At 47.3% G+C, this 23,824-nt stretch overlaps 3 protein-coding genes and 1 long non-coding RNA gene across 21 annotated transcripts in view; 2 read left to right on the forward strand and 2 right to left on the reverse strand.

Moving 5' to 3' along the window:
* LOC110407177 overlaps positions 1-18,651 on the reverse strand; it is a 25,768-nt gene extending 7,117 nt beyond the window's left edge. For 2 of the 18 annotated variants that reach the window (XR_002443770.1, XR_002443764.1), the window contains exons 1-6: positions 15,894-18,651; positions 15,426-15,685; positions 14,074-14,246; positions 13,371-13,512; positions 6,780-6,944; positions 93-6,040 (exon numbers count right to left, since the gene is read on the reverse strand). This is a non-coding gene — a long non-coding RNA (uncharacterized LOC110407177). Of the gene's footprint in view, positions 1-92; positions 6,041-6,779; positions 6,970-13,370; positions 13,513-14,073; positions 14,247-15,425; positions 15,686-15,893 lie in introns of all 18 variants that reach the window. The other 16 variants (XR_002443776.1, XR_002443777.1, XR_002443773.1 and 13 more) reach the window with 16 other exon arrangements.
* SLC16A5 (solute carrier family 16 member 5) lies at positions 6,077-13,944 on the forward strand. Its single transcript, XM_021414543.1, has 4 exons — positions 6,077-6,858; positions 9,492-9,635; positions 10,598-11,464; positions 13,412-13,944. The coding sequence occupies exons 1-4, from the start codon at positions 6,639-6,641 to the stop codon at positions 13,645-13,647; spliced, it is 1,467 nt and encodes a 488-aa protein (XP_021270218.1). The 5' UTR covers positions 6,077-6,638; the 3' UTR covers positions 13,648-13,944.
* ARMC7 (armadillo repeat containing 7) lies at positions 18,773-20,932 on the forward strand. The gene is made up of 3 exons (XM_021414545.1): positions 18,773-18,968; positions 19,074-19,217; positions 19,949-20,932. Exons 1-3 carry the CDS (start codon positions 18,902-18,904, stop codon positions 20,284-20,286), a joined length of 549 nt encoding a protein of 182 aa, XP_021270220.1. The 5' UTR covers positions 18,773-18,901; the 3' UTR covers positions 20,287-20,932.
* Positions 21,083-23,640, reverse strand: NT5C (5', 3'-nucleotidase, cytosolic). Its single transcript, XM_021415272.1, has 4 exons — positions 23,625-23,640; positions 22,695-23,146; positions 21,740-21,854; positions 21,083-21,656 (listed from the first exon to the last, which is right to left on the reverse strand). Exons 1-4 carry the CDS (start codon positions 23,638-23,640, stop codon positions 21,514-21,516), a joined length of 726 nt encoding a protein of 241 aa, XP_021270947.1. The 3' UTR covers positions 21,083-21,513.

Below are 23,824 nucleotides of genomic sequence, written 5' to 3' on the forward strand. Positions count from 1 at the left end.
AACATCTGCAGCCTGTGCTTTCTGTGCATCCATTTGCAGCCTTTCCAACACAAATTCTCCATTTTAGGGGAAGAACCATACAAATTAAGTACCTGCATATGGCTCCATTCATTTGTGATGACTTGCCAAGAGGAAAAGTCTAGTTAGATTTTGGAGTCCTCCTTGGTTACCTACAGAGGAATAAGGGCAAACTGAAGCATTTTTCTGATTTTCTTTTACATAAAACACTCTGAGCTACATATATTTTCACCATTTCCCCTGACAAGAAGAATGTTAATACAAGCACTAAACATGAGTAGTTTAAGGACAAGGGTTCTTTTGGTCAATTTTCATTTGCTAAATGCCTGTTTGGTCCAGCATACCTGGCACAAATGTCCGACACTTCCAGCAGCTTTGCCCTTTCCTGTGTTACAAAAGGCCCCCCAACGTCTGCAGAATCTTGGGAACAGTTCTCCACTTTCCCACTGAAGGAAGACGACACAGCATTTCTTGCCATCACCAAGACAAATGCAGAACAAATGTGAGAACAAAAAGCAGTGCCATTTCTTAAGAGCTTCCCAGGTGTTCTGAGCAGGTGACTGCCAGCTGAGAGAGATTGCTCTGGGCACGCAGAGTTGGCTCTGAAACCTCGGGAGTATTTAAAATAGTTGATCTGTTACCTCCACCCTGAGTGCCGCAGCCTTCCCTGTGTTTGTGTTGTTAGCAAACCTGGGGATTAGCTGAGATTTAGTTCTTTTCCTGTTTCCAGAGCACTGCAGCTCATAAATGCGTGAAACAGGTGCCATGTGATGGGCAAACAGCGGGGAGGAAAAGAGGCAACATATTGTCAAGCTTTGGTGATGCCAGATAATGGTGATGATTCAGGCCTGACACAGGGAGGGGAAAGGAGGAGGAGGAAAGATGAGTAAATAATGGGAAAACTTGGATGAACTTAATCTTACTTTTAACCACAATTTGCTGCTGCCCACTGCAGCTGCTCTGAGGCTGCCGTTAAGCAGCTGAGCAGGGAGGAGCTGGCACATCCCCAAAACAGGGCTTGGCACTGCAGCTGCGCAAGATGAGACACTCACCACATGGTGTCACACAAGGGGAGCATACGGGCAGGGCAGCAGAAAGCAGAAACCACAGCTGAGCCAGCCACAGCTGAACCGCTCGAGTTGGTTCAGGACAACACCTTCAAGCCTTCTTGACTCACCCCTGTATCTCCACGCCAGACAGAACTGCAGCTTAGTTGAGGCATCTGTCAGCATCCACATTCGTGGCCTAGGGCTCCAGCAAAGGGGAGTGGAAACCACAGCTGCATTTCTCCTCTCTACAAGCCCGGGAAGTGACTGAGCTCTGCCCACAGCCACGAGTGCATCACAATGCCCACACGCTGTCTTGGTTTTCACAGAGCAGTAGGGCTCAGCCCACTGCTCACTCTCTCCTGCACTGTGGGCAAAGTCTCATCTATTTGCAGATTGAAGGGCCATAAATACTTGAAACCCAGCTTGCTGACTTGTTTGGGAAATAAGGACCTTAGTCACATCCTTCCAGCTAGATCTGGTTTTGAAATGGTCACTGAAGATTTAACAAAACTTTCATCTGGGCAAATAACCCCTCCAATACCTGATCCCTCCGTGGCCGTTGAAACATGGTTTCTCCAAATCACAGCAAGGAAAGGTGCAGCTCCCTACCAATCACCTTCAGGCAGCAGGATAGTGCCAGTCCTCTGTGTGCACGACCAGAGAGCCAAGCTCTAAATGAGAAAAGCAGCCAAATGCGTCTATAAAGGGCTGGGAAATACCTACTGAACAGCCACCCCCATCCTAATATTTCCATGAGTTTTCATCCTAAATTTGAATGCAAAGAAACACATAGGAAGTAAGAACACTATGGTTCTATTTGCCAAACCTAGGGCTTTTGCCCATAAAACAAAGGCTGGAGATCACATTTTGCAGTTTCTGCCCCAAATCCAAAAGCACAACGCTAGGCATACAGAGTGACCTGTATTTCCCAGCAGGATGAAGAGTTCCAGTCCCTTTCCCAGGAATCACAATGGCAAGCACTGCAATGCCTCTGGGTGTGGGCAGGAGAAGCAGGACTGAGTTGGGGGGGGGGGAGGAGGGGGGAAGAGGAGCAAAGCATCTGCCAAAAGCAGTATGGCCAAAGCTTCATCCTTGCTAGCTGGAGCCTAAAAACCTTATGGCTCTCTCAGAATCACGCCCCATAAATTCTGGCCACTCACCCTCAATCACCCACAACCTCTTCTCTACCTTACCCAAAGATACAGGGAGCTGCACCCCAGACAGAATACTGTGCCATAGTGAGAAGCTATTAACAGGAAAAGAGATAAAAATAACTAATAATAAAGGTTCAAATATTCCCTACACACTACAGCTGAGGCCAAGAAGGGAAGGTGCCAGGCCGGAGCGATGCATAACCAAACATGAAGGAAAATAGGCCCAGTGCTGGGAGGGCTGCAGGGTACCCAGGGCAAGAAGGTATCCCAAAATGAGAGCAACACCTGTCTACCACAATCCCAGAACAGGGCTGTTTCCTTGTCTGCACCTATCCTACAGCTAACAGCAGTGAGATTTATACCTCATCCAAGCAGTCAGTCATTAATTTCCCATTAATAAGAGCGAGTGCCACCTCCAGCATGAAGGTGCCCAAGCACATCTTTCTCAGTCTGGGCTCTGGAACCATCACTATTGGACACCAAACACCCCCAACACACACAGGGCAGCCTTAGGCTACACAGGGAGGAAGTCAGCAGTCAGGAAGGCAAGGGCCAACTTGCAAGAGAACCACACTCAGGGCAAGCTGTATCTTGCCAGATTCCTCTGAGCCGATGGAAGCTGCCAGCGCTCGCACCACTGACAGCTGTCACCTCAATTCCCATTTCCCACCTCTGAGCCAACATCTTCAGTACTGGTTGAGAGTCATTTTTAACCCCCCAAAACAGACATCCCACCTGGTACTCCACCTGTGTTCTTGGTAGTTGATGAGCTCAGGGCAGTCAGACAGAGCTGAGACGAAGCCAAGAGAATAGGGACAGTACTGGGACATCTGCCCAAAGACTATGCTAGGTAAAGAGCCAGGCTTAAATGCAACTGGGAATCAAAATAGGTGGGGAGAATGTGGGGTGGGGGAGGGGAGGGAAGGAGAGGGGAGTCAGATGAGGCTGCTTAGCCTAATTAAGACCTATCAGTGCCAGTTGGGCCCTTTGCAGGGGGAGAAGGTGGGAGTAATGCTGGGGGAACTTGGGAAAGTGACAAAGCAGCACTTCTTACAGCTTTGCACTGTCCTGTTTCCTGTTCAGCCTCCGACCCTGTTCCAAGTCTCAGGAGGATGCCTTCAGGTGCTTGGGGAACTCAGTTTTCACCAGGCCTGTCTGGGTTTGAGGGGGCAGTCAGAGCAGGAGTTAATTTGGGTGCTCCCCCAACCCCTGGGAGGAGCAGGCTGGAGGCAGCGGGGCTGACTGTGGCAGGGCAGCCCTGTGACCAGCTCCTGCCTGAGCCACCCTTCAGCCCAACAACAACATGTCACTTGGTTCCCATTGATGTAAATAAAAGAAAGAAAGAAGTTACACGCTTCCTCTGTAAGATTCAGACTGTCAGTTTTGCTAATCTGGGTATCTGGCACAAATTCAATTCATCTTTCTCAGAAGCAACTTCCAAGCTCTGAGGCACTGACAGTTTGGTATCCAAGCACATGGTCTGCCTCAAAACTGCTGCTGAGGCTCCTGAGTTCAGAGCTGGCTCCCAGCGCCAGGACAAACCAGCACAGGACAGGGAGTTGCAGACACCTACACATCCCTTAGGGGCTGATCCCACAGACGTGAGCACGGGGCCAGGCTCCACCACTTAAGGGCAGTGCCTTAAGAACAGCTCAGCTGGGTTCTCTGCTTTCAGCCATCCTAGTGACTTTGAGAAAGCCACCCGGGACAAAACACAGGATGAAAAGGAACTTAAAAAGACACTCATAGAGGTGTTTACCAAGAGAAGTGCTTGGCATTCCTACACCCAACAGACACAGAGTGACCCCTAAAGTTTAATACCCGGCTCAGTTTACAGTAAACGTCTTGCCTCTGTGCACACAGACTATTTTACATTCATAAACACATGCCCAGCTCACAACAGGCTGAGGTGGGGCAGCAGGAGGATGCTGCATGCCATGCAGCATGATGCAGAGAGTTAATGTACCATGAACTAGAACCCTTCTTCCCGCTGCCCTCCCTGCTCCCAGCCATAGGCATCCTCTGGGCTCAGAGCCTCCCCCTAGCCACACTCCTGGTTTCGTTGCCAAATCCTGCTGCTGTGACCCTATGAGCAGTTTTGGACAAGAACTGGGCTGCTCTTCTCCCCATAGGGTTGCCCACCAGCTGCCAGCTCTGACTGATGCTGATGTATAGATACCATTGTCATGTGCAGGCTGAACGTAAAGCTCTTCCAAGGAGGGGAGCTATGTAAATGCCCTGTGTGAATGCACAAAGAGCCACCAGCAGCCCTGCTGTGTGCTCTCATCGCACAACTGAGGGAAGCTGAGGCATCGGAATGGGGGACAAGCACTGTTCGAGCACTCCTGGTGTGCTGCCATAAAGAACAGCTCCAAGGCTGCTGCATTGCCCAAAATGAAATCCAGCAAAGACTGAACTCAGCATCTTGAGGGTCACTGGAAGAAAAACAACATTCAGAGCTGAAAGAGAGAAACAAAAGAGAGTGGCTGGAGCAGAGACTGAATCCACCCGGATACAAACCATCCCCAGCAATGTCATGAGCTGGGGCAGGCAGCACTGCTGCACCAGTTCCGCTCCGACCGATGCAGTCTGCAGTAAGCAGCCATGTGTGTCTTCTTGCTGCAAGCCTCAATCCAAATCCCGATGCAATCAGCATGAGACAAGCATTCGAGCTGGTGAGAATCCGCCTCTGCTTTCCGCAGATCCTGGTCTTGACATGATTGAGGAGCAGACTGAGGACTACACGGCACCAGAGCATGCAGCAGCCTGACACATTTGCACTTGGGAAGGGTTAAAAGCCATTTTTTGCAGAGCCATTCGGCGGGCACGGCCAGCTGAGAGCTGGAACAAACCCGCTCCCTTCACTCCACACAGGCAGAAGGCAGCGAGGGGACCACCTGGCAGCCGGCTGCGCATCCTGGAGCTGCTTGCAGCCAAAGCCTGGGCGATGCTGAAGGTTCGGAGGCCACGGGGACACGCTGCCCTGTGGCCAGCAGCAGGCAAAAGCCACAGCAAGTGTGTGACCCCCAGCTCTGCCCTCCCCAGTGAGCCTGAGCTGCAGAAATCTGCTGCCGGACGTGCTCAGACGTTGGACAGGGCAGCTGGGAACAGAGAGGAGCTGTGCTTCTGCCTTTTTTTTGGGTTTGCTGTTGCCGGGGAGAGGTTTTAGGCTGTCATCCAGCAAATTCACACCAGAGAGACAAGCACTTGAATTAGTTGCATTATCTGCACCCAGCTAAAGTGGACAAAGGATTAAAGTGTGCTGAGCACCACCACCATGATTTGCATGTGAGAGCCCCTTCCCACGGGCCCCCTCTGCTTGCAGCCCTTTTTTCCCTGGCTGCAAGCCAGCCGGCACAGGAGCCCTGTTTACAGAATGATGCCGAGGTTAACGTTGCAAAAGACTTCATCAGAGCTTTTGGGCACTGCTGAAGCAGAAGCACCGAGCACGCCGCGATGAGCCACCCGCGCTGCGCTTCAACCCCTCGCTTCACCAGGCCTGGTCCAGCCCCAGGTATGGAACTGATTCGGAGTGCGTTGCCATGGCAAGCTTGAAATAATGAGCGAGAACGAGTTATTATCCATTTTTAAAGCTGCACACAACACTCAGTCATAGCTATTGTTTTTGACATAGAGGAAGGACATTAGTCCAGTGCTAAATAAATATTGTGCAGTGCAAACCTTATGGGTGCTTTTCTTGAGCTTATCCAGCTGCCAAAGATTTGTTTTATGCCTTTACTCACATGAAATGCTGTCATTGTTTCATGCTGCTGGTCTCACAGAAAGCAAACCTGAGATCTCTCAGAAGCAGCTCCAGACCTAAACAGAGGTAAAGCAAAAGCATATCTGAGATCGCTGGATCCTAATTAATCAATGACTTCTAAAATGTTTTTTCAGCACTAGCAATTTGAACTGTATGCACAGTACAACTGTATGCTGCCACATGCAAGCTTTATATGTTTCTATTTTTCTTGGCATTTGCAGAGTTTTTTGCTCACTCCTCTCAGTGTGAGGACTTGGTGACCTTAGCAATTGCCAGCAAGGGGACTCTGTATGATGAAAGCAGGTGAAAGGGAAAATAAGGGCGGAACTGGGTAAGGCCAGTTCATACCTCAAGGGAGGTGTGGTCCTGTTCTGTACCTGGCTGCACTCACTGTCTTGTGCAATATAAAAGGGGAAGGCAGTCATTTCTCAAGCAATCTGCCAGGATCCCGTAGCGAGAAGAAAGGGAGGTGCTGGAAGAAATGCAGAGCAAGAAGTCCAGCGTGTCCACTGCCAAGGGCTTGGGACACACTGGTGCCTCCGAGCCCAGGGAATACCCGCAGCCCTTGTCTCCATAGGTCCGTTCCCTGGGCTGAGGGCTGCATGGTAGCTGCACTCCCTTCCCCAGCAGGCTGGTTGCGAGCAGAAAGAAGCCATGGCCCAAGGAGGAGTGGCAGCACGGGGAGCTGCCAAGGTCCAGGACCAGGGATGGGCATGGATGGTCCTGGTGGCTGCGGTGGTGCTGCAGGGGCTGACGCTGGGCTTCCCCTCCTGCATCGGCGTCTTCTTCACTGACCTCCAGCATGAGTTCCAGGCCACCAACAGCGAGACTTCATGGTTCCCCTCCATCATGGTTGCTGTGCTGCACGCGGGCGGTAAGTAGAGGCTGTAGGGATGCTCTCCACTGCCTCCTGTGGTTCCAGTGCAGACAGGGGGCCATTACGAGGGTACTCAGCATTTCCTTGAGGAGGAAGGGACAGGGAGATCTGGGCAAGTTGCTCGGCAGTGCAAGGCACCTCCCAGCTACTTCCATGCCCATAGAGCCCAACACCAAGTGTCTGCAGATACCAAGTTCCCCTCTGCCACTCTAAGAGATAACCAAAACCTTCGGTCAAGGAAGGTGAATCTCTTTCTCAGCCCAGCTTCTCCGGAACAATGAGAACGTAACTATTTCCCACAATTATTTTTAAATAAGCTGGCAGGCAGCGCTGGATCTTTGGTACTTTCTTCCATACCCTTCCACATGCCAGCTCTGCTCTTTGTGGCTTCAGCAATGCCCAGAGCTCCCCCACACCACTAGCTGAGGCACAGGGCTAAGAGCAGCTCCTTGGGCAGTGGGACAGCATGCAACAAGCAGGTATCGTGCAACTGGTTTAATGCAGAACTTGGGCTAGGCAGCACCCTGCAACTGAAGGGGGTGGATGGAGGGTGCTGCTTTGCGGACAAGGGAGTGAATCACCCCCGGAACACTAAGCACTGCTTCTTCCCCAAAGAAATTGTGGGAGCTGTGCAGGACAGGGCACCTAGAGCCCATCCACACTGATATTTCTGCACAGGAGAGTAAAACACACCCACCAGCTCAAGGGCTTCCCAATGAACAGTCCATGTTGATGCTAGCCCCTCCTCATGCAGCTCCCATGCTTGTGGGATAAACAGTCCATGTGAACCCCATCTAGCAGAGTGTATAACAACACCCATGTACCTGAGCTGCTCCCTTAATTCATACTTGCCCTCTTCCAGTATTGGTGAAAGATGACACAGTAGTATGGGGGAGAAAAAAAACAGAGCCCTGAGTCATACTGATGTGATGGCTGCAGCAGACTAGGTCTCATTGTGCAGTACTCGGCTGAGAGCTGGACATGGGGGAAAAAGAGTTTGCACCTTAGCAGAATCAGTTGGGCCCAAAGATGCAAGGCACAGAAGGAAAGAGACCTCAGGCAAAGCAGCTACAGAAGGAATCAGCACTGAAGTTCAACAGAAATAGAGCACTGCCTTGGTTGTTTGACTTGGGAAGCTGCTGGGCATGACCTGTGATTTGGTTGCTGTTAGTGGGAAGGAAATGAACAGGAGCCAGTGGCTCTGGGAATGGTCTGAGAAGCAGCTCAGTCCCAGCATGCCTAGGAAAGACAAGTCTGGCAGCATCTATAAGGAAATATCAATTCTATCTTCAATAATGAAGTAACTGTTTTGTGGGAGGCTGGGACAGTGTCATTAACAGTGAAAGTTAATATAAAGACAGCCAATATAGATCCAAAAGGGATTAATTACACAAGGAAATAATAGCCTCATGGTGATTGCATGCACTAATAGAATTTGTAAGGGCATCACTACTGTGCTTGCCAGTAAAGCCTCCTCTACCAGAGCATGCAGAGAGAAGCATGTTTCCCATTGACAGCCTACAGGTCTGAACTATCCTCATCCTCTCCCAAAATTCATGACTTTAGCAACCTTGTAATTTACCCCACTCTCATAGAACTCGCCAATGAACGGCCTATGAAAATTACAGAATCAACTAACCTTAAGCACATACCTCCATGTCTATTTGTCCATTGGTTCTGCTGATGAAATAGCATAACTCCTACTTAGAAAAGGCTGCAAGCAACACGTTCACAAGACCCACATTTCTGCTCCACCAGGAACACCCAGGTCTTGTGGGGTTGGTGCAAGAGCAGGGATGTGCACAGGCAGCACAGAGGCTTGGGTCCTCATGGAAGTGGACACAGCCATGCCTACTCACCCTGGCCAGGTATGTCAAGACAGGCATCTGGGAAAAAAACCGCACTGACAACAACACTGTACTTTTTAATGGAGAGATGACTTTCAGGACAGCTGAAAGACTCCATGAGCTGGAGCTTGGATGCTACAGCCTGAAGCTTAGACTGATTCCAATACAAACATGAATACAGCTCTCTAGCCATTTTCAAATTATCTTACTCAAGGACAATCCTTCTTTTTCTCCCATTCTTGATCTGTTTCAGAGTCAGTCTGCCCTCTCTTGCAGGGAATTTCACCTATGTAGCAGGACACCAAGGACAATTTACAGTCTTTTGTGGCTGAATATTTAAAAAAACACAGTGAAATGTGAGCGGAAACATTAAAGCAGAAATAACACCCTGTCCAGCATCACTTACTCAGAGGCATGGAAATCCAAGTCCTATCTTTTTCCAAATCATTTGCAGAACTGATATAACGTGCAAACAGAATTACACTTCCATTTCCAAGATTTTTACCTACTGTCAATCACAGGGAAGCTTAGGAATACTACTTCATGGCCAAAACCCAAGCAGATCACAGGTGCACTCCTTTCAGCTAACAAGCTGACCAAGCTCTCTGGAGGATCAGGGAATGCATTTTCTACTTCTAGTTCCTTCATTAAATTATGCTGCTGGGACAATCTGCAGGCTCTCTAGCCTGAACTGTTTGATAACTGCAGCAGGCTAGCAGCCACAAAATAATTCTTTCCTCCCTAACTGCTTCCTTTTTATTTTATTTCTCTGATTGCTCCCAGGGCCCCTGTGCAGCATCCTTGTGAAGCGCTTTGGCTGCAGGTTTGCTGTCATGGTGGGAGGGCTGCTCAGCAGTGTGGGCATGGTGTCCAGCTCCTTCTGCAAGTCCCTCAGCCAGCTTTACCTCACAGCTGGCCTCATCACTGGTAAGTACAAGGAACAGCAGCAAAATCCAGCTGCTGTGCTTTATTTGAGAGCTGGGAAGTGGTAAGAGTCCAAATTAAGCACTCACATTTTTTGCTTAGTTGTGAAATAGAAAAAATCAAAACCCCACAGCTCAGCAGGAATTGCATGCTGGATAGGTTTGCCCTTCACACCCCTTTAACACACACCTCACCCAGCCAGCTCACATCAAAGTGCTTCTCCCTGGAAAAGGCTACAGGTCTCTAAGAGTGACACGGAGAGCAAAGATATCTGTTCTCCTTAGGAGCTTCACAGCTTTTTGCCTTTGAAGAAGGGACTTTTTTCCATCTTGAAATGCAATGTTGGGATAATATCCTTCACAAATTCCCCAGGCATGGACTTCACCACTCCCAGTCTGGGGAGATGTAAGTTATCTTTCTCTAACCAAATAATGTGTTGGTTTTGAACAGAAGTAACAGATGGGAACTTTTCTTTTCCAAACATTTCTCCTATGTAATTGTTTTTCAACCCACACTTTTTTTCTAACAAAGAGAAATTAATTTGTGAAGCCAGACCACTTTGGGACCAAACCTGTTGGCTCTTGCAAGCTAAGCTCTGTGTGCAGCATAGAGAAAAGCAAGAATTAACTCCCTGAAACCTGATGAAAGTGTCAGGAAAGCAACTCTGCTGGCTGAATGCAGTACAAAACCAAGTCCTGGTACTTCTTCCCAAGAACAACTCCAGAACAATCCAGAACAGACTAACACCAGCTTAGATCAGTGTATTTTGTACTCCTGAGAACATAGGGAGTTTAAAGTATATACAACATCCTTCTTCACCTCTCATTTGGTGTTACTGATCATTAATCACTGGGGGCTGTGATGAAGTCATCTGTGGGTACACCATGGATTTGGGCTCTTTTCACCCTGTAAGGCACTGCAGAGGGATCATGTGCTGTTGCTTTCTCTTTCATTCTTATCTTTAGGTCTGGGGTCATGCTTCAGCTTCCAGGCAGGAGTGACTGCACTGGGCTACTACTTTGTGCGGTGGCGAACGCTGGCCAATGCCATGGCATCCACCGGTGTCTCTATTGGTTTGACACTGTGGCCGCTTCTTTCTCAATACCTGCTGGATGAGATGGGCTGGAGAAATACTTTTCTTATCTTTGGAGGAATACTGTTGAACTGTTGTGTTTGTGGAGCCGTTATGAGACCAGTGAAGTTTGCAGTGGGATCACTACTGCAGTTTCCCAGTCCAGGAGAGGAGCCAGGGAGAAGAGCAGAAGAGTCTCAGCTCTCCAATGGAGCATCTTCTCCTCACCTAAAGCTCCAGGAACAAACCAGGAAGTTCGCATGCTTCCGGGTGCTGCAGAAGTACCTGGCTTTTGATATCTTCTGTCAAAACAAAGGGTACCAGATTTACACTATTGGAGTGACATGGATGATGATGGGGTTTGTGTTACCCCATGTCTACCTTGTACCTTATGCCATCCAGAATGGGGTGGAGGAACGCAGGGCAGCCCTCCTCATCTCCATTATTGGATTCATCAACATCTTCATACGCCCTCTGACAGGGCTGCTCTCAGGACAAACAATCTTCACAGGGAGACGCATCTACCTGTACAGCCTGGCCGTGCTCCTCTGTGGGCTGAGCAATTTCATTTGTGTCATCTCAGCTGAATTCAGCATGCTCATCTTCTACTGCGTCATCCTCAGTATAGCCATGAGTGGCATTGGGGCCCTCACATTCCAGGTGCTGATGGATGTGGTGGAGATGGACAGGTTCTCAAGCGCTCTAGGGCTCTTCACCATCCTGGAGAGTATCACTCTCCTCATTGGACCCCCTCTGACAGGTGAGAAAAGCTATTAAAGCAGACTGAAGAAAAACGAGGTTTTTAGTCAGTGATGACAAGTGTTTGGGAGCATACTGAAGAGGAATGAATGAGTTTCCAACTCCATGCACGCAGCTGAGTTATGCAGAGGGAGCAATGTAAAAGAGAGTCAGAAAGGAATGCCCTTCTCATAGCTGAACAAGGAAAATTTCTGTAGATGCCCAACTGTCTCTGAAGCAACAGCAGACAGTGAAAAAGCTGCATATTTGGCAGGCAGCTTCGATAGGCGTGAGAGTGATGAGAACTCCTTTCCCTTTGAGTGGCAGAGCACAGAGAGGAGTTACAGTAGTAGGATCGTGATGTCATAAAACTCTCTCATTGCTTTCCTAGTATGCACCGATTTACCTATGAAGTCTCAAGAAATTGTGAACACCCATACATTTACTGTGATGAGAAGTATTACCAGCTCTACGTAATTGAAGAGGCTTATAGTAAAAGGCTCTTCTACTCATTGCTCTTTCTGTTTCTGGAGTGCATTCATTTTTCTCTGGAGACAAGAAAGGGAACTAGTTACGGCCTCAAATCTAATAAATTATTCACAGACTTCACAGTTCACACCAAAAACCACTAAACGGCCTGTCCAAGAAGTACCTGCTCCTGCAGTACAGCAGCAAATTCAAAAGACTGACAAACAAAATGCAAACCTGAGTGTGAATCCTCTTTTGGTTTTAGTTCTCTTCTCCAGACAATGAATTGTGTCCCATCCAGCAGGAAAACAACTATATGTTCTAAGAATGGGATAATATGCACTACATGTCATGTCATTCCCAGGCAGAATGTGTTTCTCAAAGTGCAAAAAAAAAAGTCTTGGACATCTCTGATAGGAGTGGCAGATGGGCAAAACTGAGAGCTGGGGCTCTTCAGCCTGGAGAAGAGAAGGCTCCGAGGAGACCTTAAACAGCCTTCCAGTACCTGAAGGGGCCTACAGGAAAGCTGAGGAGGGACTTTTTATAAGGGCATGTAGCGACAGGACTAGGGGAAATGGCTTTAAACTGGAAGAGGGTAGATTTAGACCAGATATTAGGAAGAAAGCCTTTACTGTGAGGGTGGTGAGACACTGGAACAGGTTGCCCAGTGAGGCTGTGGATGCCCCCTCCCTGGAAGCATTCAGGGCCAGGCTGGATGGAGCTTTGAGCAACCTGGTCTAGAGTGAGGCGTCCCTGCCTACAGCAGAGAGGTTGGGAGTGGATGATCTTAAAGGTCCCTTCCAACCCAAACCATTCTGTGATTCTATGAAAATGAAGTACAGCAAGAGAAGCTCAATTTCTAGTTGGAGATCAAAATCTGCTGAAAAATTGCTCCAATATTTCCATATAAATAAGCAACCTGTTGAGGAGGCATCATATATTTTACCTGAGTATCTTTTGCCCCTCCATCTCTAGTGTTAAATTGCTCACTTGATGTATCATTCTCCTAAATGTTTTGCCTTGAGGCACTCAGAGTTAGTTACAATGCCCACTGTGCTGTGAAATTTTCTCACACTGTTACATATTTTCAGTACAGAGACTCAAACATGTCAGTCTTGGAAATAACTCCTTATTTATTTGTTTTGTTTTCTGACCTGGGTTGTACGAAGGTCACTCATTCCAAAATCCAGAAAATGGCAGTGACACAGAGGTTCTCTGATGAGTAAAAATTAATCAGTGTGTGGGGAAAAAAGTTACAATTTCCTTTCTTTCCTGATTTCTCTGTGTATTGGAAAATACTTTTCACAGAAACTGAACCACCACCTGAGAACTGACTACAAACAAGCTCTAGAATCTGGAGAACAGATCTTAACTCTATGAATGCTTATCTTTTGTATAGGGCATTTTTCTGAATTGGTTAGATTTAACATATCTATAAATGTAATTCCAGTTGTCTTTACCATGTATCTTCTCTTTAACTAAGCTGTGGTTTCCATTTCAGGTCTCCTGGTGGATATAACCAGTGATTTTCGCTATGTCTTCTACACCTCGAGTTTCTTCCTGATATCAGCTTCATTATTCATGGCGCTCAGCTTCTGTGCTCTGGAAAAAAAAAGCAAATTGAAAGACACCTCAAAAGTACCTCCAGATAAGTCTGCCATATGCAATGAAATGCCAAATGAATCACAGTCTGAAAGCCAACCCACTCTAGCAGTTGTGCACATCACAAGCATATGAAAATAAATAAATAAATACATAGGAATAGAGACAATTATGTGGCTGTACAAAACCACACAAGGCCCAGCCCTGATGGCAGATGAGAAAACAAGTGTCTGCATCCCACAGCTGTCACCCTTCCTCCCTGCACATCCACTCCGTGGGGCTGTGTCAGACCGCAGACCGCAGGCTGAGCCCAACATCTAGTGCCAGCTAAAGGACAGACAGAACAACTGTGCTATCCTAACGCAGGCCATGGGATAACAACGTGGCAACCAGCTCTGAGAAATAAAAGTAATGTTGATTCAATTGATTTAAGTTGGTGCCTTTCTGAAGTCACTGGAATTTCAAATACACATTTCTCTTGTTAGCGCTGGTAAATAATTATTGATTGCTATGCACAATGGCAGTTCTTGGCACAAGTTCAATGGCACAAGTATTACTCACCTAGTCTGAACATGCACTTTTGGTGCAGACCTATATCAGCTTTCCTGGTAGCCTCCCACGCTGAGGAAGGGGGAATAAGACAAACACTTTTGACTGGAATTGTGTTATTATTTCCCACATCTCTAAACACAATATGGAAGCTGCCACATGGGTCGCAGAACTCAGGCAGGATTCTAGAAAGATCAAATATTTTTTCCTATGAGGTATATATGAGTTCTTCATGTCAAGTACATCTTCAAAGCTTCAAAAGTTCCATGCCAGAGCAACAAAAACAAAAGGATTGAAACATTAGAGTGTCTGCTCTGTGTAATTAGTGGTATCTCAAGTGCTTCCTGATGTGTCATAAAAAGAAATTAATGGCTTCCATAAATACATTTATTTCCAGCATTAAATGGGACCGATTCTATTTTTTTTTGGGGGGGGGGGGGGCAACACAGAAGGTGTTACTAGACGTGAGAATGAATGAATGTAAACATCCTCATATAGGGCCAAATTCAACACCATCGGAATTCCCCCTTGTGTAAATGAATTCAGTTCTTTAGTATCAGACTCACACCAGCACTCTCATTACTGATGATTTTGCTCAAGCATAATTTATATATTAAAAAGAAATCAGAGAGGAAAAAATACAGTAAGAAAAGTTGGTGATAACTCTCACACCCATGCAGTCTTTGGCTGTAAAAGGCTTTTCTTGACACATTCCTAGGAGTTACACTTGTAAGCAATAACATGAAAGTTGCATCAGCCTCTGAATTCCCTCTGTTCAACTGCAAACTGTTTATATTTCCTATCCCTCCTGATCTGAGCAGATATCTCACAAAGTACTGCAGCTGGAGATTGCTCAACATTCTAGAACATTCAAAAATGGAACTGTAAGATGTTAGAGAAATGGAAGAAGTAACAGCTTTCAACTCAGCAGCTGAAACAGCAGCTTCCAAATCAACTTTAGTACTTAATCTTGAGAACCATTATATCAAATTCTTAGCCGTAAAACCACAGTTTTCATTTGAGCTGTGGATTCTCCAGACAAAACACCACTAGATGAAGCCACTGGAAAAGTGACACCAAGGCCTTCCAAGACTCTAACAGCTTCACAGCTATTCTTTGGGGCTGAACAGGTATAAGCCCTTCAGAAGAGTTCCTGCTCCCACAACCCAGAGGTATCTCTGTCAGTAGTGTTTTACTATTGCTGAACCAGTGCGCTTTGTGTTTCCTGATAAACACCTACTTCAAAAAGATTAGTAGTGAGAGAGATACAAATCTATTCTCTAGCCCAGTGTTTATTAACTTGAAAAGTGCAGTTATGTCCCGTAACTACAAAGTAAACAGGAACAGATGGCCCCTCAGCTTACTGAAGCAACTGCCATATTTCCAGGGAAAAGGGTTTCCAGGGTTTCCTCCTCTCGTCAAAACAAACCGATGTAGAAGGATCAAGTCTCAAACCTCTTGAAGTCATTACAAATAAAACAGCTCAGCAGTTGAACAGGACGACACTTTTCCTTTATGTAATTCTTAAATTTGAAATTCTGTTCACTCTTTTACATTCCCTTTCCATTTTCTTCCAGAAATGGGGCATTACGTTGTCCCAAATCTTCCCACTGCTACAAACGTCCTAGGCAAAACAGGCAAGATACGATGTCAGATAATACCCACTAGAACTCATCCCGGGAAACAAAGTTTAACTGAAGTTGTAATAGAATGAATCTCCAGCACGGAGCTGCAGCACTGTCCGCAATGCTTCAGCTCTAGCTTGCCCAAAAGCAAACAAACAAATATCTAACATATATTAGCAAGACACAGGGATAACAACAGGTACTCACCAACTAAGCTGACACACAGAGGTCAGCTCCTCCTACACCATGGCAAAGAATTCTCACTTATAATTATTTCCCAGCTGTACACTGCAGTGAAAGATAATTTAGGACGGGAAGTTATGAGAGTGCTTTATAGAGCTGATCTTTGATACTCTCAGGCTCAGTGCTAGGGTCACTGGAGTCCTATGCAGAGGCTGAGAGGTTTCTGGGAGACCAAACAGTACACAAATCCACCCTTTTCACTTTTTTCATCTTGTTTACTAAGAACTTCCTACAGGCAGTAAAATAACCCTGGACTTAATGAGGGACAACCACTAATGCTTCAGCCAGGTTACAAACCTCTGAGAGCCAGGAGAGCAAGAAAAAATGGCAGGAGATAACCCTAGCCCAGCCCCTCATACCCTTTCCTGCTCCCTCTGTCATTAAACGTCTCATTAACCTTGCAAGCAAACATATTTTGCAACAAGCACCTTTCCTTACTGCTATGAAACATTCACCAGGAAGTTCATGTGAAATATTGCAAGATTGTCAGCCTTATAAGACCTAGATAGTCTGCCAGTGTAAATCTTGGAAAAGTTTAATTAATAAAAACAAAATGGTCATGGTAAACTTACATACTCTAAAACACCTCAGAACTGCAAAATCACTTAAATGCAGAGTTTGGCATAGTTTGCAGAGCTAGTTAGTAACTGCAAGAAATGAAACATACCTACCAGAACCTGAAATTGACCAAATTCTAACTTTGTTGAGCTATCAATGGGCACCACTGTCGTTAGACTACCCCTAAAGCTGTGAATACTCCAGCCATGCTTGCCCTGTCTGTGCAACATGGTCAGAGCAGTGAGATGATTAAACAATATGGCCCATATCACCAGAGCAAACAGCCTGAGCAAGGGGGCTGCCGCATGCCTCAGCCAATGCTGCCTGCTGCCAAGTGATCTCTCTGTACGTTCAGGACAAAATTCTGCTGTAATACAGCACACAACAGTAAGATGCACACACAGGTCACGTAAGCAGTACTAGCACAGCCTCCAACTCCTACAGAAAATCTCTGCAGATACAAACCTGGGGAATGTTACCAAACTCTTCTCAGCAAGGCAGCTTAAATTAAATGCAAAAAGTTCCTCACATCTCTTAACCAGCTTGGATTCAACTTAAAACAAGAGAAAACCTAGAAGGAACAGAGCAAGCAGTTCCCAGACAGGTGAGCACCAGCGTTCCTTGCCTCCTGGTTGCCTCTTGCCACGTGCTGAATAGTGTGACCTGGAGAGAACATGCATCACCCAATCAGCATGGGAATGGGCTGTTTCTAAACACTGCTCACAGTGAAACCACTGCAGGGGACAAAGTTCCTACTGGTTTTGCGCTTGCAAAATCATACTGACTGACCACAAACACAGTACCTGTGAACTCATCATTGCATTTTTCCTCTTCAAATGCAATGTTTTTCACCCCTTATTAGTCAATCCCACTATCCTCAAACACTTTTCTTTTGGTTGGTTTGCTTGACTGCATTTTCTTTCTCTTCTCCACCTTTCTCACATTAGTCACGCCTAGTATATATTAGTAATGACAGATGTGGCTTAAAGTACACCAACACTTGACTTTACAAAGGCCTACATTAAATCTGCTAATATGGCAACATTTTAAATTGAAGTAATTTGTCGAATATCTGTTGCTTCATTTTATGTATACACACATACATTTATATACACACATTCACTGTACTTTTTTAACAGTTAAAGTTGCTAGCACAGGCTTGGCCTAAACCTTTATACCAGGTAGAAATAAATACCTTGACTTTAACCTGCCCTGTCTTCCCACAGTACTGCAACGTTGAGAGTACTGCTGCATTCAGTGTAGCTTCTTTCCTCATCCTTCTGTTTAATGTAGACACGGGCAGATAGCTTACTGTGTGGTAGGAGCTCCTACCAGCCCAATGTGCTTGTCCCTGATGCCACGCATTTGGTGGATCACACCATGTCCAGTTTCCTTTGAATGAAAATTAGGGGCGCTTCAGATAATGCAGGAAACTGTAACATCAGTTCACTGTTTCCAACCTTATCTATAGAAGAACCTGTATTCATTTGGACAGGTACACTCTTTGCTAAGGGTAAAGAACTAGCTGGAAGCCTTTTCAAACCTCAGTGATTATATGGTTCTATGACTTTATTTAATTACTTCAACAAAAGAAATTAGAATTTCTACTAATGTGACATTTATGCACCTTTACTTCTGCGTTTCTTCCACACAAAACGCATTTGGTGCCATTTGCGGTGCTCACGATCAGCGGTTTCATTGGAACTGCCCTTCTCCACAATGATGGCATTGCTTTGTCACCGTTGTGCAAACAGGCTGGAATTACCTGCTGGCTTTGTTAATTTCTTCCTTTTCTTGGCTTCAATATTGCCTATCCACTCCATAAAAAAAGCCTCTTTTCATTGTCCTTCCCCAGCTGACAGTCCCAATCCCCCACGAAAACCCACCAGCACCATCCTCTCCTGCTTTCCACAGCACTTCTGTATCTGCATTTCTGAGTTCACGTGCACAAGAAGCGTACAGAAGCGTGTAAATGTGCAAGCCTGGGGGGCAAATAACTAGTGGTGAGGTAGGCAAGCTCCTTTGCAGAACAAAGGGGGAATAACGTTTAAAAATACACGTTTTGCCAAATACAGAGTGAAACAGTAAGAGGCACGTTCACTTATTTGCATGTATGAGTAACAAGGAGTGCGTCCCGCAGCTTTCGAGACAGACGAAGAGAAGCGGCCGCCGCAGCAGCCCGAGAGCAGCCCCCCACCCGCCCAACCCGCACGTGAACTGCCTCAGACTTCTCACGCCTCGGCCCGGCCGCCAGGAGGAGCCGCAACGCCCACAAAATGGCGGCGATGGCCGCCTGAGAGCAACGCCCACAAAATGGCGGCCGCGAGTTGCTGGACGGCCCCGCCCTCTACCCCGCAGGCGGCGGCGGCGGCTGGTCGCGGCTGCGTGGCGGGCTCTAGTTCTCAGCGCTCGGGATGGAGCTGGGGAGGCTGGAGTATCTGCAGGCCCTCGTCACTGAGTTCCAGGTGACAGACAGCCCAGGTAACCCCGCATATAAAAGCAAAATCTCCATCCAGCAAAGATCTCCTTGTGTTCTAGTGGTGGGTGCCCCCGTCCTTTGCTTCACGCCGTGCTTCCCCCTTGCAGAGGCCAAGGAGCAGGTCCTGGCCAACCTGGCCAACTTCGCTTACGACCCCAAGAACTACGAGTATCTGCGGCAGCTCCAGGTGCTGGACCTGTTCCTCGACATGCTGACTGAGGACAACGAGACCCTCGTGGAGTTTGCTATGGGTAAGGACGACACCTGAGTGCATTCATATGTTTGTTTGCTGTTTTTCTAAAACATCTGTAATAAACTGGAAAAAAAAATGGCTTACAGCCCCTTTTACTGCTGTGATAGCGGCGTTTTTCATCCTGCAGCAGGCGTTATGTCCAGCGGTACAGTGCCCTCTAATGACACGCAGGAGGAGTGCTCTGTTGGCAAATCTCCAGGAGGAATCAAGAAAATATTTCTTGAAGGGCATTTAAAGTTTTCCAATTCTCACAAAGTCTGGGAGCTTCTTTGTGTACTAGAAAACAGGAATCTGCAAAATAACAACCAGCACTTTAGAAAAAGAGCATATTTGTGCAATTGCGTTTAAGAAAAAAATAGGCATTACTACACTGAGTTGGAAAAAATGGTTACATAGGACAATTAAAAATCCACCATATAATTCTTGATATCTTGAAGACTTATTTTCTTCTTACTGCTCAGGAAAAATATTTTTGTGTGTTGTCATAGAGAAAGAAGGAAAGATCAAGCAGCCACCTGAGGACAGTTCAGTGCAGGCATCTCACAGGTTAGGATCAAACTGTTTTGGTATCAATAAATACAAAGATATGGGATGCACGCAGGCTGTTGCCATTTATTCCCAAGTAAGGTGCCCTTAAAAGTGTAGAGTGTGTCTGGATGAGGGTGCAGAAAGAATGTCTTGCATCTATCAGATGCTTTTTTTTTTTTTTTCCCTCCCCTCCTGTTTCAGGTGGTCTGTGCAACCTGTGCCTGGATAAAACTAACAAAGACTATATCCTGGAGGCCAGTGGGGTGGAGCCCATAATAAATTGCCTCTCCAGCTCCAATGAAGAGACAGTCATGTCAGCAGTCACAACCCTGATGTATCTGACAACGCCACAGTCATGCCAGCAGACCACACCTCTCCCAGTGGTGGAGTGCATGCTTCGCTTCTCTCTCTCGGCCAGCAGAAGGCTAAGCAATCTGGCAACCATCTTCCTGGAAGATTACTGCACACCTCTGCAGGTGGAAGAGGCCAAGAACCTAAGCAAACACACAGCAGTAGGGATTCCTCTCCCTAAGGACTGAAGCTGCCAGAGCAGCTTGGAACTGTTGAGAGGGGCACCTCTCCATTTTCTCAGGTCTCCCCCTAATGCTCAGTAGATCAAGAGCATGATGAGAACAGTAAAGAGGGAAATAAGTTAGACTAGCACTGGATTTTAGTTACTATTGAAGAGGATGGTACAGCACTATAACAGGCCAAGAGTGCAGCTGAAACTGGAAGCAAATATTTTAAATAAAAAAGGTCACGGCTGTTGGACAGCAGGATGCTGAGTGCAGCTCAGCACCAGCTTGCAAGTATAACCTTTTCTATCAGTTGCTTTTTTCAACTTGGGATATTGTTCAGCTTGTATCACTTCCAGTTCCTGGGTCATTTTTGCCATAGCTTCCCACTGTCAACTCAGATGACTTTGAAATGACCCAAACTTCATCGCTCCTGCAGAAGAAACGTGTCTCCCTACCCTGGTAATATGCAATCCTATTACATAGCTTTGGTACTAAATATACCATCTTATCATCATGCCATAGAACAGGCGATAGCTATCCTGTAAGTCAGGAAGTAGAAAGCTGTATTTCTCTAACTACCACCGGTGAGAAAGGTGCAGGTAGAAAAAGGGCTTATGGCATTCAGATTCACAAGAAAAGCCTTCTCTTAATAAAACATTAACTTAAATGTTGTGTAAATGGTTTTGTGTAAGCTCATAAATATTTCTCTGCAACTCTTGCAGCCCAGCCTCTGCCTGCTCTCACTAATGCACATAGACTGGAAGTTGAAGCCACCTTGCTCTCCTTTTGTTATCAGCTGCTCGTGCAAAAGGTAACCCAAAAGCCAGGGTGGCTAACTGCCTAAAAACATAAAAGGGTTTGGCTCTTTACCACAGTGCTGCCTGAAAGACAACACTGTGTGCCCACAAGTTTCAGAGTTGTGCTTCCTCCCCCTCCACCCTTGTCAGCCCAAAACACACCACAGTGAGCTTAAAAACACAAAAGCCAGCTTCTTTTCTTTTATAGTTTTTCTTCATCAACAGCAAATTTCAGTAACAGCTCTAGACAAATTAAATGAATGCAGAGCAACCTTCCATAAAACTGGGGGGGGACTCAAGATGTCAAACAAGAGCAGCTCACTTTCTGTTATAACAGACTGCCCCTAGTACTGCATTGGTATGGTGCTCTGCTCCACGGGGATGGGTTTCCCTGCCCAGTGATGACCTAGGTTGTTCTCCTAGCTGTAAGAGCACAGCACCTCATTTTGCATTACTGCCTGCGTTTGCTCTCCAGGATCGCCTTCCAGTTTTCAGCCCAGGACAGCAGCCACCTCCACAGTGGCTCTAGCTGGATGTGCCTGTTGTGGCAGCAAGTAAACAGGATGTGCCCCCAGCTCAGACTCTGCTCTGCAACTGAGGAAGACAAGAGGAAAGCAGAGGTCAGCTGCAGCATTTCCTCCCCAGCTAACATTAAGCAGCACAAATGTTTTTTAAACCTCTAATGGTGTCCTTGTCATCAAACAGCAAGTTGGCAGATATGATGGTCTTATCCAAGGCTAGAATAATCCTCTCCACAAACTCGGGACCCAGGTGTTTTACTACCCACCTATACTGTGGAGGAAAGAAATAAGAGTGAATTCTGCCATATGTCCAGGTTGTCATCAAACATCACCAAACTCACATCAGCCCCTTTCAGCTTCTGGAAAGCTGCGGGTTCGGTTTCCCTGCACAGCCCCAAGGGCTCTCAGCGCCATGCACCACTGCACTCGCTTTGAAGTGAGAGTCATCAGTTCACTCAATGTCTTCATAGGACCATCAAATCTTTGCAAAATTTTTGTTCTGCCAAATGCACCTGAAACAGCCCAGACATCTAGAAGTTACCGAAGAGGGAGACAGACACGAATACACGAACGTGCCTTCCTTAGGAAGCCCGACTAGTAAAAAGCAGTAAGATAAAAGCTTTCTGCTCCCGTTGATTTGCGTGAGGATCCAAACCAGGTATCTGGTTACGGCACTGCCTAGGAAGTGCTCCGGGAGCTGTGAGAACACTGAAACCGCCGCTACAGCGCCGTGTGCAGGCAGCAGGGCACAGTTGAAGGCAGCTCTACGAAGCGCCTCATCCCCGGGGCTCCTTGCTCCTCGCTCCCCCCCTCCTCCCCCCACTGCAAAGGGCGGGCAGCCCCTGGAAGCAGCTTCTGCCCCAGCTCGGGCTGCAGGACCGCTCCCGCACCGAGAAGCCCCACCGCTCGGCCGGCTCCGGGCGCGGCAAGCCGAGGGAGCGCAAGGCGAAGCTCCGCGGCACCGCGCCTTCCGGGCGGGCCGGGACGCCTCCGCGCCTCCCGTGGCGCTGGGGAATGCCGAGCGCGGGCCTTGGCAGCGGGACAGCCCCGAGCCGGGCCCCGAGCGTGGTGCCGGCGGAATCCCCCGCCCAGGGGCGGGCCCACTACTAACCGGTGTAAGGAGGAAGTGCAACGGCTCAGCGTGAAGGAGCAGGTCCTCTGTGTCCGCCGGGCACCTTTTCAGCGGACAGCTTGGCGTGCCCAAACTCTCAGTAACCGTGAAGGAGATGCAAATAGTTCCTCTGCTCGTGGGGATTGCAAAGGAAATACTACTTTCTCCCCTCCGAGGCCAAGAAACAGGTAGGCGTGGTTTACACGCACCCAGACAGCGTTCCCTGTCTGCTGTGAGAAGCAGCCCCCGACGAAGGGGAAGAGCCCATGAGAGCAAATCCAGTTTGACCGAGTAAGCACACAAGGATGGGGCTTCTCCACACCTCGCTGGGAAAGTCGGTATTTTTCGGCAGTTCTTACAGGAGGGGGAAGGGTAAAAGGCACAGTCTCTCCAGCAGAGGCACAAGCTCTGCAGAATACTTTGGTTCTTCGTGCAGCAGAACCCCTCCAGCACTGTACTTCACCTGGTTTCCCTTCCACCTTTTTTTGGCCTTTGTTTTGTGTTAAGAGTCTGTAACGCTGCAATGTGATGGAAAGTACAGCAGTAACAGCAGGCTGGCAAAGTATTTGGCTGCAGCAAATGAGGACAAGCCCAAATGCAGCAGCCATAGTCTCAGAAACAAAGGAAAAAATGCTGCTTCAGAAGACCTCAAGTTCACAGGGATCTCCAGCAATGTACCCTCACCTCCACTGCCAACCCTTAAATGAGGGCTGGGAAGGTGAGGATCCTGGCTCCACCCCTTCTGGTCACTCAGGTTCAGTGCATGCACCTGAGCTCCCCTGGGCTGGCCCTGCCTTCCCACCAGGTGCTCCATCACTGCTTCAGGCCCTGACTTAGCATTTCTGCTACAGAGTCCAATTTGGTTTTGTGAGGAGAAACTTTCATTTCCTCTATTTTCTTAGGAAATATATTTCTGGTAAAACAGATTACATAAGCCATATTGCATGCTTCTTTAAGAAGATAAAATCGATATGTTTGACACTTTTCATGTGGAGACAGCATGTCACGGTATCTCCCAATCAGGTGTATGTACTCTCCTCTCCTGCTCCATTCCAGCCCTGTTAAGATTAGGGCAGGGTGACTGAAACAAGGACAACTGAGAATAACGCAGAACCAAACCCACAAAATAA

Source organism: Numida meleagris, chromosome 17, assembly GCF_002078875.1.
Source record: "Numida meleagris isolate 19003 breed g44 Domestic line chromosome 17, NumMel1.0, whole genome shotgun sequence".
NCBI lineage: Eukaryota > Metazoa > Chordata > Aves > Galliformes > Numididae > Numida > Numida meleagris.

Bases quoted from the DNA above. Each gene is read 5' to 3' on its own strand.
- SLC16A5 (XM_021414543.1), top strand. From the start codon at position 6,639: ATGGCCCAAGGAGGAGTGGCAGCACGGGGAGCTGCCAAGGTCCAGGAC. The intron at 6,859-9,491 runs GTAAGTAGAGGC...GATTGCTCCCAG, and splicing joins TGCTGTGCTGCACGCGGGCG to GGCCCCTGTGCAGCATCCTT. The intron at 11,465-13,411 runs GTGAGAAAAGCT...TTTCCATTTCAG, and splicing joins CATTGGACCCCCTCTGACAG to GTCTCCTGGTGGATATAACC.
- ARMC7 (XM_021414545.1), top strand. From the start codon at position 18,902: ATGGAGCTGGGGAGGCTGGAGTATCTGCAGGCCCTCGTCACTGAGTTC. The intron at 18,969-19,073 runs GTAACCCCGCAT...TCCCCCTTGCAG, and splicing joins CCAGGTGACAGACAGCCCAG to AGGCCAAGGAGCAGGTCCTG. The intron at 19,218-19,948 runs GTAAGGACGACA...CTCCTGTTTCAG, and splicing joins CCTCGTGGAGTTTGCTATGG to GTGGTCTGTGCAACCTGTGC.
- NT5C (XM_021415272.1), bottom strand. The intron at 21,855-22,694 runs GTTAGTAGTGGG...TTTCCTCCACAG, and splicing joins TGCACTTCCTCCTTACACCG to TATAGGTGGGTAGTAAAACA. The intron at 21,657-21,739 runs GTTTAAAAAACA...TGTCTTCCTCAG, and splicing joins TGACAAGGACACCATTAGAG to TTGCAGAGCAGAGTCTGAGC.